The following is a 14,368-nucleotide window of genomic DNA, read 5'->3' on the forward strand; positions in this document are numbered from 1 at the left end:
AAAGCTAGGAAAGCTAGCTTTTTAACACGATCTAGAGTATATGATTGGATATATAAGTCCATTTTATGTTACTTATTAAAATACTTAAATAGCCAGTTGTTATTACAGCGTTTATAATATAATTAGATTGGAACTTAGATATTTACTCTTATTTGTATTACTAGCTGGTGATAAGATTGCCTGTTTACCGACCTGATCGCTCCGCCAACATAAACCATAGAACCACTCTAAGGTTTGTCCCTTGGAAACAGCTAACCTATAGTGCCTATAGGACCCGGTTCGTCACACCTAGGTCTTATAAATTATCTTTTAAGCTTCCCTCCTACATCTACAGGTACCCTACCTTTTAGGTACTTAACCACCGTAAACCCTTATTCTATTTAACTAACTATTAAATAAAATAACTATAATTTTCTTATTTACAGTCCTATCTAAGGACTTTAAAAAAGTAAAAATATTTATAAACCTTTTAAATAACTAAAATAGAATAAAACCTATTACCCTTAGACTAGTAATAGCTTTTTAACCTCTAAAGGAGGTAACTCCTTTAGGCTTAAAAATAAAAAAGATTATAATCCTCCCCTTTACTTTTAAAAAGAAAAGATACTTTAAAAAAACCTTTAGTATAAATAAAATACCTTTACTTAGCTTTAATAAAATAAAACTAAGTATAATAGTAATAGTAACTATAATATAAATAACCTTAAAAAGCTTTATTACTTTTATTTTTAATAATATAAAGGAAGCTATTAACTTAAATAAAAAAGGGAAATCTTTTATTAAAAATAAAATTATAAATTAAATTAATAAAATTAATATATAATAGTAGATTAAATAAAATATAATATTAAATATAATTATAATTATTAACTTTTACTTAATATAATATATTTTTTAATTTTTTTTAATAATAGTAGAATAAGTTTACTTATACTTAAATATTACTTTTAAAAACTTTATTATCTTTTATATTAACTTTAAGGAAAGGCTTAAAAACCTTAAGAAATTAAATAATAAAAAAAAAGCTAGTTAATTAACTAAAATAATATTAATTAATATATTTTATAATAAAAAAGATAAATTAAATATTACTAAGACCTTTATTATAGTAAAAGCTTTTATATTTATTAAAAAAGTAGGTTAAAAGAACCTTAGGGTTATATAAGTATAAATTATATTATAAAAGAATATTTATAATAAAAACCTTTAGAAAAAAATTAATAACCTAAAGTATTTTTTTATAAGTAGTAAAAGGCTACCTTTTATTATTAATAAAAAAAATATAAATAAAATTAATAAACTTAAGGAAAGTTTTAATAATTATATTTTTATTTAAGTTTCCTTAAATTATATATAGAAAAAGCTATTAATTATTAAAGCTAAATAAAAACTAATTAAGATTTTAAAGTTTATAAATAAAAATATTACTTATTTTTAAAAAGTTTAATTAAGTTTTACTTTTAAAGGTAAAAATTAAAATATTAAAAATAAAATTATTATACTTTAGTTAATAATAAAAAATAATAATTTAAAAATTAAAAAAATATATTTATAAAAGGTTTTTCTTATATATAATATATTAAAAATATATATTAATATAAGTAAAACTTACTTTATAAATATATTAATCCTAAAGAAGGTATATATTAAAGTTGGGGCTAAAAGCTTACTTATTTTCTATTATAAAGCTAACTTTAAAAAGTTTTTTAATATATATAATTACTTTATCTTCTTTAATAAAAATATTAAACCTAATTTTAAACTTTTTAGTAACTTTTTTTTAATAAAAATCTAAGTCTAGCTCCCTTAGGTTACTTAATATTTATAATACTTTAGATTTTATAACCTATAGAATTACACTAAGATTAAAAAGTATTATAAATATAGTAAACTATTTTTTAAATATAATAATACTATAGTTAATTACTTATCCTTACTTTAGTATATTAACTATAATAGTTTTTATATAATAAACTTCTTAAAGTATTTTATTAAATTAATTATTAAAAATGAAAAATAAATATAAATAACTAAAGCTTAATTTTAGGTAATTTAAGAATTAGATTAATAAAAATATAATAAAGTTAACCTACTTAAACTTAAACTTACCTTTACTTTAGCCTTTAATATTAAGAAAATATTTAACCTAGGAACTTAAATAGGCCTTTATATATAACTATTAATTTCTAATTTAGCTTTACCCTTCCCCCCTTAAGCTTTAGTTAAAAAGGTTATTATTAAAGTTAACTTAAATAAAAAAGATTTTTATAAAAGAACTTTTTCTACTAGGTTAATAATTTATATAATTAACTTAAATAATAAAAAGGAAAAAGCTAAAGGTAATAAAAATATATTTAATACCCCTCCTAAAACTAATAAACCTTTTAATATAAGCTTATAAAGAATAAACTTTATTATAATTACTAAAAAAATACTAACTTTAAAGTTTTTTAAATTAATATTAAAAAAAGTAATTTATACTAAGATATTACTTTATTACTAATATAAAAAAGTAATTATAATATTATACTAATTTAAGAATTTTATATTTAATAAAATAAAGTATTAAATAAAAAGTAAATTAAAAATTATTTTAAATATTAAGTATATAACTCCTTAAATAGGTAAAAAAATACTAAACCTTTAGTTTTTATATTTATTAAAAAAATTTTAAACTTCCTTAGTAAATAACTTTTTCCCCTAAGCTTAAAAAATAAATATATATATTAAATAAAAATATATAATTATATTATTATTAATATTTACTAAAAGGCTTTAGTAAATTTAATTATAAAAACCTTTATTAAATAAAGTCCTCCCCTCTTTTACTTAATTATTATAGGTAACTTTAATATTTTATATTAACTTTAGGACTTAGATAAAAATATAAACCTAGTAGGTAATAAAATTATAAAATAAATAAAAAAGTATAATCTCCTTTTAGCTTTAATAAATATACCTACTTAATACTTAGGAAAATATATTAACTTAGTTTTTATAAATTACCTTATATTAACTAAAGTTAAATACTTTTTTAATATAAAGTTAAACTATTATATAGTAATTATAAACCTACTTAAGCTTTTTAAAATAACCTTAAGGGTAAAGAAAAAATATATTTTACTAAAATATTAAAAAAATTTTAATTAACTTATATACTCTTTTACTTAAACTTTTTTTATAATTAACTTAATTATATTATTAAAAATTAATTTTAATAAATATACTAAGGCTTTATAAAACCTTTTTAAATAAGCTATAAAAGGGGCTAGTAAAATTAAATATTAAAATAATTATAGTATATTATAGTAGTTAAAAAAGTATAAAGTAGTTTATAAAATTTATAAAAAAGTAATAAATAGCTCTTTTACTTAAGAAAAAGCTTATAAAATCTTTAAAAATATTATATACTATAGTAAGTAAATTTACTAAAATAAAATTATAGTAAAAGCTAATATTACTAGGAATATTTAATTAATAGTTAAATAGTATAAGGTAATAGATTATTTTTAACTACTTTTTTTAATAAATAAAGATAAAAGTATTTTAAACTTTATAAAAAAAGTAACTTTTTTTAAAAATAAACTTCTTAAGTATAAAATAATAAAAGAGGATATTTTAAATCTATAGGAAAAGGATTTTTTTATTAATAAAAATATTTATTAAGATTAAATAATATTAAAATTAAAGGTTAAAAAAGCTATAATAAAATTAGAAAATACTACGCCTAGTATAAATAATATTTTTATTACCCTTCTATAACTTACTTAACTTATTATTAATAAATATATAATTAATTCTTTTTATAAATACTTAATAATAAAATATTACTTACTTTTTTTTTAAAATATAGAAATTATTATTATTTTTAAACCTAGGAAGCTAAAAAAGGTATATACTATATATAAAAGCTATAGACTTATCTTTTTACTTTCCTATATAAATAAAAGCCTTAAGAAACTTTTAGCTAAAAAAGTTTTTTTTTTAATAATAAAATATAAAATACTACTAAAATAATATTTTAAAGCTTTTTTAAAATAGTTTATAATAAACCTAGTTACCTACCTATTATATAATACTAAAGTTACCTTAGCCTAGGGCTTTATTATTTTTCTTTTTATACTTAATATCTTAGGTATATTTAATATTATTATATATAACTGCCTAATATATAAACTTAAAAAATAAAAATAACCCCCCTTTTTTATAAAATAGGTTAACTTTTTTATAAATAACTATAAAGCTTTTATTTAAAATAGCTATAAGATTACTTTTTTAAAAATAAAGCTAGAATATAAAGTCTTATAAAGGTTTTTTATTTTCCATATTATCTTTATATTTTACTTTTCCCTTAACCTAAAGCTTAATAATTTTAATATTTACTTTAAGTATATAAATAATATTAATATTATAATAGTAAAGGATAATACTAAGGAAATTACTTAAAAGCTTTAGTAAAAACTAAAAAATACCTTAAACTAAGGTAATAAAAATATAATTTTTTTTAACTTAAATAAAGCTAAACTTATATACTTTTATAAAACTAAATCTTAAGTATATAATAAAGGAGTAAATTTTAAAAGAAAAACTATAGCCCCCTAGGACTTAGTTTATTAACTAGGAGTATACTTAAATTTATAACTCTTTTTTAAAAAATATTTTAAAATTATAAAAGAAAAAGCCCTTAAAGTAGCTAACTTTTTAAGATTTTTAAATAAAATATAAAAAGAATTCTTACTAAATATAATAGCTATAATAACTAAAGCTTATATTACCTTTATAGCCTTATATAAAACAGAGGTTTTTTAACTTAGTAAAAGTAAATAAAGTATAATAAATTTAAATAAATAAATAAAAATAAGCTTAATAAAATTAACTATAATTCTAAAACCTTTATTTAAAGTAGTAGCTAAAGTAGTTATCCTTATATAAAAAATAATTAATTTTTTTATTATATATAAAAAATTAGGAGTTTTTTTAATATTAATATAAGTAATATAAATTAAACTTTATATAGTAGCTTACTTTATAAAGTTAAATAAAAACTATTTAATTAGTAAATATATTAATAAAAAACTCCTTTTTAAAGTTCCCCTTATTTAATTATAATATACTATAACCTTAATAAAGAAAATAATTTAACTTTCCTTTTTTATTAAAAATAATAAAGTAGTTTAAGTAAGCTTAAATTTTAAAGGCTTACTAAAGTTAAAAATAATAAAAAAATACCTAAAATTACTTAATAATCTCCTTAGGTTTACTTTTTTTATTTACTTAAATAATTTATAAAATAAATAAGGTAATATAAGCTAAAGAGCTATTATATATTATAATTTTAAAAAAATTATAATATATAATCCTTTTACTAATATAAAAGTTTATAATATTAAAGTAGTAAGTATTTTTAAAGTTATAAAGCTAGCTAAAATATATACTTTTATAAACTTAAATATTTAAAAAATTTTACTTTTTTTAAATAATTTAATAATAGTAAATAATATACTAAAATTAACCTTTACTTTATTTTAAGGAGCTTATATAAGGCTATATTAAATTACTTAAAAACTACTTTTATAAATAATTATAAAAGTAGCTTAAGTTTTAGGTTATAAAAATATATTAAAAAATAAAAAAGTTAACTAATTAATAAAAAAAGGTTTAAAACTTTTTTACTACTTAAAAAATAATTTTACTATTACTTTTATTAAAAAGTAAATAAAAAAAAAATATAAAAAAATATAAAATAATAATTAAAATAATAATTACTTAAAGTTTTATAAAGTAAGTAAATAAAACTTTTATAAAACTTCTTTTATATTTTTAAAATTATATTTCCTATATTTAATTTTATATAAACTATTAATTAAAAAGTTTAAATATAAAAATTTTATAAAATATTATAAAAAATTTAAATATAATATTAAGCTTATTTATAAATATAAAAAGTTAAAAATATAAAAGTATTTTATAAAGTATTATATAATAACCTTTTTTTTTTTTAATATATTAAAAAAGGAAGTATATTTTAAAATTACTTATATTTAATACCTCCTTAGTAATAAAGGGTATAAGGACTTTTAGAAATTAATAAAAGAAATAAGCTTATATAGCCCCCCCCTTATAGAAATAAATATATAAAATAAATTAATACTTTTTTATTTCTTTTATTACGTTAAAATGTAGTAAACGCCTAATTTAAACTTAGCAGCTCCTACTGTCCTAGTGCCTAAATAAGGACTTATGTAACTAGATTACTTAGTGGACGTTAATAATAAAATAAAATAAACAATTATAAATTATCTTAGCATGTGTTTTTGCCCGGCTCTGTACTCCAAAGCGTGAGAGCGGTACCGAGCTTCGAAGTGTATAATACTACTTGTGGATAGAAATGCCACATAAATGAGGGCCGGTGGTGGCAGATTATTCGACCGATCTGATCTACCAGCTTGGTACTCCCCTTCGAATCTGGAAAGAGATTTATAGAGACTTTTCAATTTTCTCAATCATCATACCAGCATATCCAACCAGCAAGCGTATTCTGTTTCAACCCATCTAATCGGATCGGACACAGCTATAAATCTAAGAGCTCTCACTAACTGTACCATCAAAGCCAATGATAAGTCATTGAGCCCTTCCGATCAGATTAACCTCCAACGTTGTTGTTTTTTCTGATCAGGTCCAGTAATGGGGGGTAGACTTTTTCGAATGCTGCCCGTAGCCTCTAATCATAATCGAGTAAGTGTGTTGTATTGAGGCTAATCACAGATGTAGTCGGAAGCTGTGGATGTCAATCTGCTAGTCATCGCCAGGAGCAAGGAGACTTTTGGTGTTGGCATGGGGAAGCAGCAAAGAAAAGACCGCTCAATGGAGTTTGACAGACAATATTTCACATATGGTCATCCGAAAATGAAAGAAAGTTTCGATGGTCCGCGACTTAATAACTGATGGTCTTGGGGGGTTTTTGCTATGACTGGCATTACTGGTATTAGTAGAGGCGGAAGTGGGGTATAAAACGTATAGCCGAGTGTTGTACGGATATAGCCTGTGCTGCCTTGCTATGGATGCTTCGTAATACTGAGCAAGTATACCTGCACTAAACACCGCGTGTATCGAGAATGTTCCGTAGCGCCTCTCTAGTAGTACTTACGTGAGATTCTGTGGAGTAATAGTTGTACAGGCTCGTACGAGTACAGTACGGAGCCGTGAGAGCAAGTGGTGATGGGGCTGGCCAAAGGGTAAATGGGTTGCTGTTCTGGGTCTTCCCTACCCCAGACAGAAACTGGCTACAGCAGCTAACGGGACAGTCGGTCGCGTAAAATTCCATATTGAGAAGTGGAACATTAGGCTCACAGAAGCTAGCCCTGTCCTTGAGTGAGCCATTATGAATGGCCTCTTACAAATGCATGTTTGTATGTCAACTGATTTCAAAGGACTTGCAAATTAATCAGCCTCACTTCAAAATGTTTCTCTAGAGAGTAAGTATCTTGAGATGATGTAAAAGATCTAGGATGATATGGACGGCTATTTAATTCTCACAATGGTCGCCTGTGAGCCCAGATTGTCTCAGCAGCAACTGACTTGGAGATTTATAAAAGAAGCCTCTGAGAGCCATCAAGCCATTCAATATCCGACACAAGCCATATAGTCATCAAACGCAGCTTTAAAACAATCAACATGTCTAACAATCCAAAGTTCTCGGCTTACCCTGGATTTGGAGACCACGCATTTGAGCTGTATGGGTATAGCCAGGCTGTCCGAATTGGCAGCCGTGTCGACATTAGCGGTCAAGGTATGTGATACAATAATATGCTTTTTTTCCCCAACAGATTGCAGAAACACAAACTAATAATGTCTAGGTGGATGGGATCCCAATTCGGAAGATGTCGTAATCTCGGCGGATATCAAGGAAGAGATTGATCAAGCATTTCGAAATGTTGATCTGACGCTGAAAAACGCAGGCAGCAAGGGACTTTCTCAGGCCGTCCAAATTAGGTCGTACCATACCAACCTTGGAGATGAAGTTATCGCCCATATGACGGAGAATTTCAAGAAGTGGATTCCGGACCATAAACCAATCTGGACCGCCATCGGTGTGACCAAGCTGGGACTACCTGGTATGCGTGTGGAGATCGAAGCCGTTGCTCACGACCCGCAAGAAACTTAGGCATCGTTCTTTGTCAGTAGACCACTATATCGAGTGTAAATACTACTGGAAAGACGTTAGATAGGCAGATTGCTAGGGGAACGAACGGGCCGAATTTACTTATAAAAAAAAATTAAGAGCTATCAAGAGTTTTTATGGCGGCTGGAGTGTATATATAATGAGCTCTGCTTCCCTACTGAACTTTCCACCGAAGAGTAGCGCCTATCAATACGTACACCAGTCTCCCAATGTTATAACGTCTCATTATACACATGAGATTACTAATATGCCTCGGTAGATATTGACTGGCACCGAAAAATACAGCTGGTGGAAGAGGAAAAGATGATCATACATGGATGCTAATGCAATTTAATCTATGCAATTCAATCTATGCAATGAGTAATATCTTGCTAAGAAGAAAGCGTATCGTTCCAGATGCTCTGTACAGTGACGCGACTCTCCCAGCCAGCGCTTGCTCCACGAACACTATATCCAACTGTCTTACTCTGCCCCTGTCGCAACCAAAACCCATTATCATCGAAAGTGACAATTGCACCGGCATCGCTCGGGTCCAACGCGATCCACGTAAATGCACTGACACCCTTCTCAGCCGTGACAGTGAAGGCGTTTCCATCTTGGCGAATTGTCAATCCCGGATCGATCAACTCAGCTTTACTGAGAGGCGTGGCTGTGAAATAGTTTGAGTGCGAATAGGTTTTTGTGCCCTGAGAATTCGGGGGAGTTCCTGTCGCGGTAATGTTGGCAATCAACACTGCGTTAGCGGCCGGAAGATTGCCGCTGCTTGTAAGTGCCGTGATATTCAACCTTGCCAAGACAGTGGAGTTGACGGGGCCGACTGTGAACTGCTGCGACTTCACAGATGCATCAGAAGAGCCAACTGGGCTTCCATCATAGCCGAGCCATTCCCAGCTTGCCTCTCCCGAAACATCACTCCACAAGTCTGATACAACGTACATTTCCAAGATACCTGTAGTGACGTTGAACACCGGGGCAATAATGACTGGTTGGAAGATGTCTTTTGTTGCATAAAAGTTGACCTTCCACCGGCCATCATACTCCCTGCTTGACCATGTCGGCGCCTGCCAGATATCGTTAAGCTGCCAATAGAGCGAGCCAAGCTGCCTCTGAGGCATTCCTGATCCGGCACGGTAGTACTGAATCTTTGTATGATAAAAGTCAGCCTGAAAGATTTGGGTAGCGTGGCACCAAGCAGCAAAATTGGCGACAGAATCAGTCTTAGCCGGTGTCGGGTACCAAAGCGTAACACCGAGAGTCATCTCGCCCATACCCCTCAGAGGATCAGCAGTATTGTTGGTGGTGAGACTACCGGGAGGATAGTGGTGGTTGCGTAAGACGGTCATGGTTGAGTTAAAGTGAAGCTGATCTTCGGGAATGGCCTCGCGCCATGTCTCGAGGCTAGGCATGGAGTGGAAGCCAAATTCATTGGCAAATCGACCAAGGACGTACTTGTTGATGTTGAAAGCATCCGCTGCATTGTAATCGTAAAAGTCGCTATCACCGTAGAGGTATCCGGGCGTGGTGTTGTAAAGGCGATCAACGAATGGAATGGGTAGACTGAAGTTGAGTTCAAGGTAGCCATTGTTGGTGCTACAAGGCATATAGCTGATGCTGTGAGAGTTGCCATACACAGTAGGAAGCAATGTGTTGAGGAACAACTCGAGGTACTCGCTCAAATACCGCTCATACTGAGATGGGGCCTGCGACCTGACGGCAGGCAGCTCATCTTTCTCCATTTCATTTCCTCCAGCCCAAAGAGCCAGAGAAGGGTGATGATTCGCCCTTCGCACCTGATAGACAGCCTCTTGTCGGACATTCTCGAGAAAGGCCGGCGCGACAGGGTATAGGGAAACACTGAACTCAAACTCGCACCACAGCAGGATACCCATCTCATCAGCAAGATCGTACATGAAGTCGGGGGAGTAGGCTCCGCTAGACCACACGCGCAGCATATTCTGGTTGGCATCCACTACATCAGAGAGGATCTCATGGATATGCTCAACCGTGACGCGAGGCCAAAAAGGATCTGGGGGCACAAAGTTGCTGCCTTTAGCATAAAATACGTTGCCGTTGATCTCAAAATGGACTATACTGAGTTAGCCTGTCTTGTAGTCTGGATAGGGAGAGAGCGTATTCTTACAGTTGCTACCGTTAATGATGCCTTGAGACAGCTCCAAGTCGCTGATGGGCTCCATGTTGAGAACGATTGTTCTGAATCCCATTCGCTTATTGACAGAGGCAATGGTCTTCCCTTCAAAGGTGACCTCAACACTCATATTATAGAGCTTCTGCGGGCCGAGACCATTGGGCCACCACAGCTCATATTTGGAAGCATCAAGGGTCGTAATACCGGTGACGACGTTGCCTCCATTCGAGACGTTGCTGAAGTTTCCACAGCTCACCTCATCATGTGAGTCTGAATCGATAATCGTATATCTCATCTGCGCACCCTCAGGAATAGTTCCGACAGTGTCAATGCTGGCGTTGAAGATCCAGTCAGCGGTCTGATCTGGCGGTAGATTGTTCAATTGGCCTTTCCGATATAGGTCAAAAGCTGAGTTTTTCACATATACGGCACTCGGTCCGGCAAGTTGGACGAGGTAGGCAGGCTGCCAAATGCCCACCGGGACAAACGCAGGACCCCAGTCCCTATCGAAATAAGGTCAATTATGTAACAATCACCGTACATGAGGCAACGTACCATCCAAAGTCGGACTGCTCCTTTCGCACAAACCACCTATTTGGAATTTCATACACCTCGTTGATGCCATTCGGCCATGTCTCCTGCCCGGGCTCCGCGGCTATGGCTGCCGAAATGTTGGGAGTGGCACCGAATTTGACGGTAAGTTGGGGCTTAGCGGCCGTGCATGATGCCAGGACCTCAGAAATGTCAAAAACCCACTGTCGGAACTGATTGTCCGCATTGCCAACATGCTCTCCGCAGAATTCGACAGCAGCGTAAGTATCGAGACCGTTGAAGACGAGATAGCTGGCGAGGTCAGATGTTTGCCTACGCCCGGTCAGATCCTGCACATGAAGCAAGGCGTTGTTGGCTCCATGATCATACAGGCCTTCAATCTCGCTGGTGTAGGTCCAGTTATTGTTGCCGATCCAACGAAGGTCGAAATCATTGAGTTCAATTAAACTGTAAACGTTCCGTTAGTATACACACAGGCGTTTGCTCTTGTAAGTGGAGTCTCGATACGTACGGGTCGCTGATGATATTCGCCTCATAGAGGTCAACATGGGCATGCGATGGCACTTTTCCAGGGACCGAAATATTGTTGAAATTGGGACTTGTGAGTGTCCATTTTTGTTTGGAGAGATCAATGACATTCTTTCCTGCTGCAGCAAGCTGCGCAAACACTGCTACCGTCCTTCCTACCGTTGCTATGGACGAAATGAGCCTCATAGCGGTATCTTAGCAGCGCTCATATAAATGCGATACGCCTCAGCTCTAAGAGTTGCGCACTTCCCATGGGCCCACCAGGTGTGCGATAATTGCGAAAAGGCAAAAAGAAATGTTGAAGTTTGTCGGTCTTATAGCAACCCGAACCGATGCTGGTAGCCCCAGGTACGGCGGCAGATGACATCAGGAAACGCGTTCTAGCACGATTATAGCTGCATCGATGTCGATATTATTGGCCATTGGGCCTGGAGACCTGCCATGTCTACCCTGGCTCTACCATGACATACTTCGTCATCGGGAGTCAGGCGGCTGTGCTTAATTTCTTGCGATCGGCAAAACATGTACTGTATTCAGGTCGGGATGGGAGCCTTTACTACTTCAATGCAACAACACAACGCTGAAAGTTTTCTCATGGCGAGCGGGGTGGTTGCAGCAATAACGGCAAAGCAACCCTAACTGAGTCCATGTGCCTTGATATCGTTAAACGCTTCGAACTTTGACATTCCCTTGAGCCGGTCACAAATAGCTAGACACAGACAGGCATACACAGGCTCATGGGACCAAATTTGCTCGATGCCTGCGTGTTGCTCTTGTTCAACCGGTGGGCTCACAAGCGTCGATGAGATGCGGGGTGTTGCAGTGTAAATTGCGGGGTTGCGGGAATACGCCCACGAGAGCTCCAGAGCTCCCGGGCTAGCCTAAGCCGAAGTGGTCGGGTGTTGTTGATGTAAACATCAAATGATCACTTCGGTTTCATGCGAAACATCGGCTCATTGTAACGTGAAAGGTTAAACTCATTTGAAATATCCTACGGCTTGTTTTTCCTCATGCAGGTCTTGGCACAAAGGCATACGGGTCCCATTACGAACTAAGCTCGCCATTACAAAGCAATTATTGGATGCTTGATTAGAGAGAGTACATCAAGAGGACGGCATTGTCGCACATGGCAGACTCTGTCTATGAATCGTCTAATGTTAGACATTGGTGTTAGCTCGGCATCATCAAGGGAGCGGATATAAAATAACAATATGCATTAGTCGTTATATAATTACCACTGTCTACTTCAATTACACTATTTAGGCACCATATACTTGTTCAACAAAGCTTGTACTCTGTCCAACGGTAGGGCTTCGATTTTTCTTCCTTGAAAGCCTGTCAGGGTTTCGGCCTGACATAGAGCGTTCAAAATAGCCTCCTCCGTAGCCTCTGATACTGCATATAGTAATGTGTCAATGGTTTCATTTCTTACAGTGTCGACTCCCTGTGTCTCTACGGGTGGTAGATAGGACATTCCGTTCGATGCTTCGGCCAATTTATTAGGTGATGTTCCCGTAGAAAAGGCCAAGAAGATTTCGCCAGAAAAGTTTCGTCCAGCCGAGTGGCCACTGACCTGCACAAGCATCAGTATAAACGTTAAAGGTAAGCTTAAAAACGGCATATGTACCTGAGCTACACCCATTCCAGCATGTTGGGCGAGCCTCTTAAGTTGGTGTGGAAGCAATGGTGCATCCGTTCTGCAGCTAGTCAGTGATCGACATCTTCTTGGTTGACAGCAAAAAGGTAAGACTTACGCAATAACCACAATAATACCTGAATTTGGTGTAAGTGTCTTTTTCCATGGATACTCTTCATAGTGAGAACGACTTACTGCCTTCCATAGCTTTCCCCCCTTCTGGAGCCGCATCCTTCTTCTCGGCTTCACCAGCTGACCTCTTACGATCCTCGTCCATCAAAAGCCTTCCCACTGGGACGTCGGCTATTCGCAAGTCTGGTCGCCCACCGTGATTGGCTTGTACAACAACACCGAGAGTATAGTTCTTTTGTGGACCAGGAACGACACGCGAGCTGGTGCCTGTGCCTCCTTTGTAACCTGAACAAATCATAGCAGTGCCCCCGCCGTGATTGCCCTCAAGAACTTTTGGCTGATGTTGCGCTGCAGCTATTGCCTTGTTAACTACATCCCTGTCTATTACTGACGCGCAGATGTCATTGAGATATCCATCAAACGTTTCTGCTACGACGGGGATCGTAAACCGGCGCAAAGCCTCTAAGTCGTTCTCTCCTCTCTTCCGAGATTGATCCATGCACCATAGGAATAATGCATCGTAAACTTTGCCAATACTAACAGTATTTGTAATTGCAATTGGCTGGAGATGAATTAGCAATGGAGTTCATCGCTTGCTGAGACGAATAGCTGAACTGACACAAGCAAGGTGGCCCCATTCGTAAATCATATGAGCGCCTGTCATTTCACCAGCTGCATTCAGGCCATGGGTAGCCGCATAACATGGCGACAGAGCCGTTTCTTCAGGGCCACGGGGCAAGATGACCGTGACTCCTGTGTGAATGCCGCGCTCCTCGTGAATGGTAACTTGACCAACTTGTACACCTGTAGAGTAAGGGTAAGCAATTGTTTCAGGTGTTTCACAGAAGGCAGCGATTTTACCATCAACGTCCAAGATAGAATTCTGGGGCCCTGGTGGGAACCGTCCCGGCGCATAGCCTAGATCTCGAATTCGAGGCTTCGTTGAGTCTCCGGATGGGACAATCATTGTTGACATGTGATATGTTAAACTAAGCTCACGGCGCAAGTTGGATTTCACTAGCTAAACTCCATGAATGCCAGGTAAGCCAAGGGGTTATATCCTGCCACGTTGTGGCCTTGTAAAGTCTCATTTCATCAAGAATCTTGGCCGATATCATGGAAACCCGAAACGCGACGCTAATACTTGTGAGCTAGCTCTTTATTTGGTTTAGCATTCCTCTGCGTGAAAAGT

At 33.7% G+C, this 14,368-nt stretch overlaps 3 protein-coding genes across 3 annotated transcripts; 1 reads left to right on the forward strand and 2 right to left on the reverse strand.

The window, feature by feature from the left end:
• The first annotated feature begins 7,442 nt into the window (after positions 1-7,442).
• On the forward strand, positions 7,443-8,314 carry M431DRAFT_114916 (hypothetical protein). The gene is made up of 3 exons (XM_024911917.1): positions 7,443-7,475; positions 7,594-7,789; positions 7,857-8,314. The coding sequence occupies exons 2-3, from the start codon at positions 7,675-7,677 to the stop codon at positions 8,162-8,164; spliced, it is 423 nt and encodes a 140-aa protein (XP_024774073.1). The 5' UTR covers positions 7,443-7,475; positions 7,594-7,674; the 3' UTR covers positions 8,165-8,314.
• A 48-nt stretch (positions 8,315-8,362) lies between these two features.
• M431DRAFT_16405 (glycoside hydrolase family 2 protein) lies at positions 8,363-11,916 on the reverse strand. The gene is made up of 4 exons (XM_024912996.1): positions 11,392-11,916; positions 10,884-11,327; positions 10,323-10,831; positions 8,363-10,268 (listed from the first exon to the last, which is right to left on the reverse strand). Exons 1-4 carry the CDS (start codon positions 11,592-11,594, stop codon positions 8,554-8,556), a joined length of 2,871 nt encoding a protein of 956 aa, XP_024774074.1. The 5' UTR covers positions 11,595-11,916; the 3' UTR covers positions 8,363-8,553.
• A 747-nt stretch (positions 11,917-12,663) lies between these two features.
• Positions 12,664-14,143, reverse strand: M431DRAFT_494633 (hypothetical protein; the record flags this gene model as incomplete). The annotated part of the gene is made up of 6 exons (XM_024917271.1): positions 12,664-12,981; positions 13,036-13,105; positions 13,163-13,181; positions 13,240-13,738; positions 13,796-13,980; positions 14,038-14,143. The coding sequence occupies 6 exons, from the start codon at positions 14,141-14,143 to the stop codon at positions 12,664-12,666; spliced, it is 1,197 nt and encodes a 398-aa protein (XP_024774075.1).
• Between the last annotated feature and the right edge of the window lie 225 nt (positions 14,144-14,368).

This window comes from Trichoderma harzianum (assembly GCF_003025095.1).
Source record: "Trichoderma harzianum CBS 226.95 unplaced genomic scaffold M431scaffold_6, whole genome shotgun sequence".
NCBI classification, from domain to species: domain Eukaryota; kingdom Fungi; phylum Ascomycota; class Sordariomycetes; order Hypocreales; family Hypocreaceae; genus Trichoderma; species Trichoderma harzianum.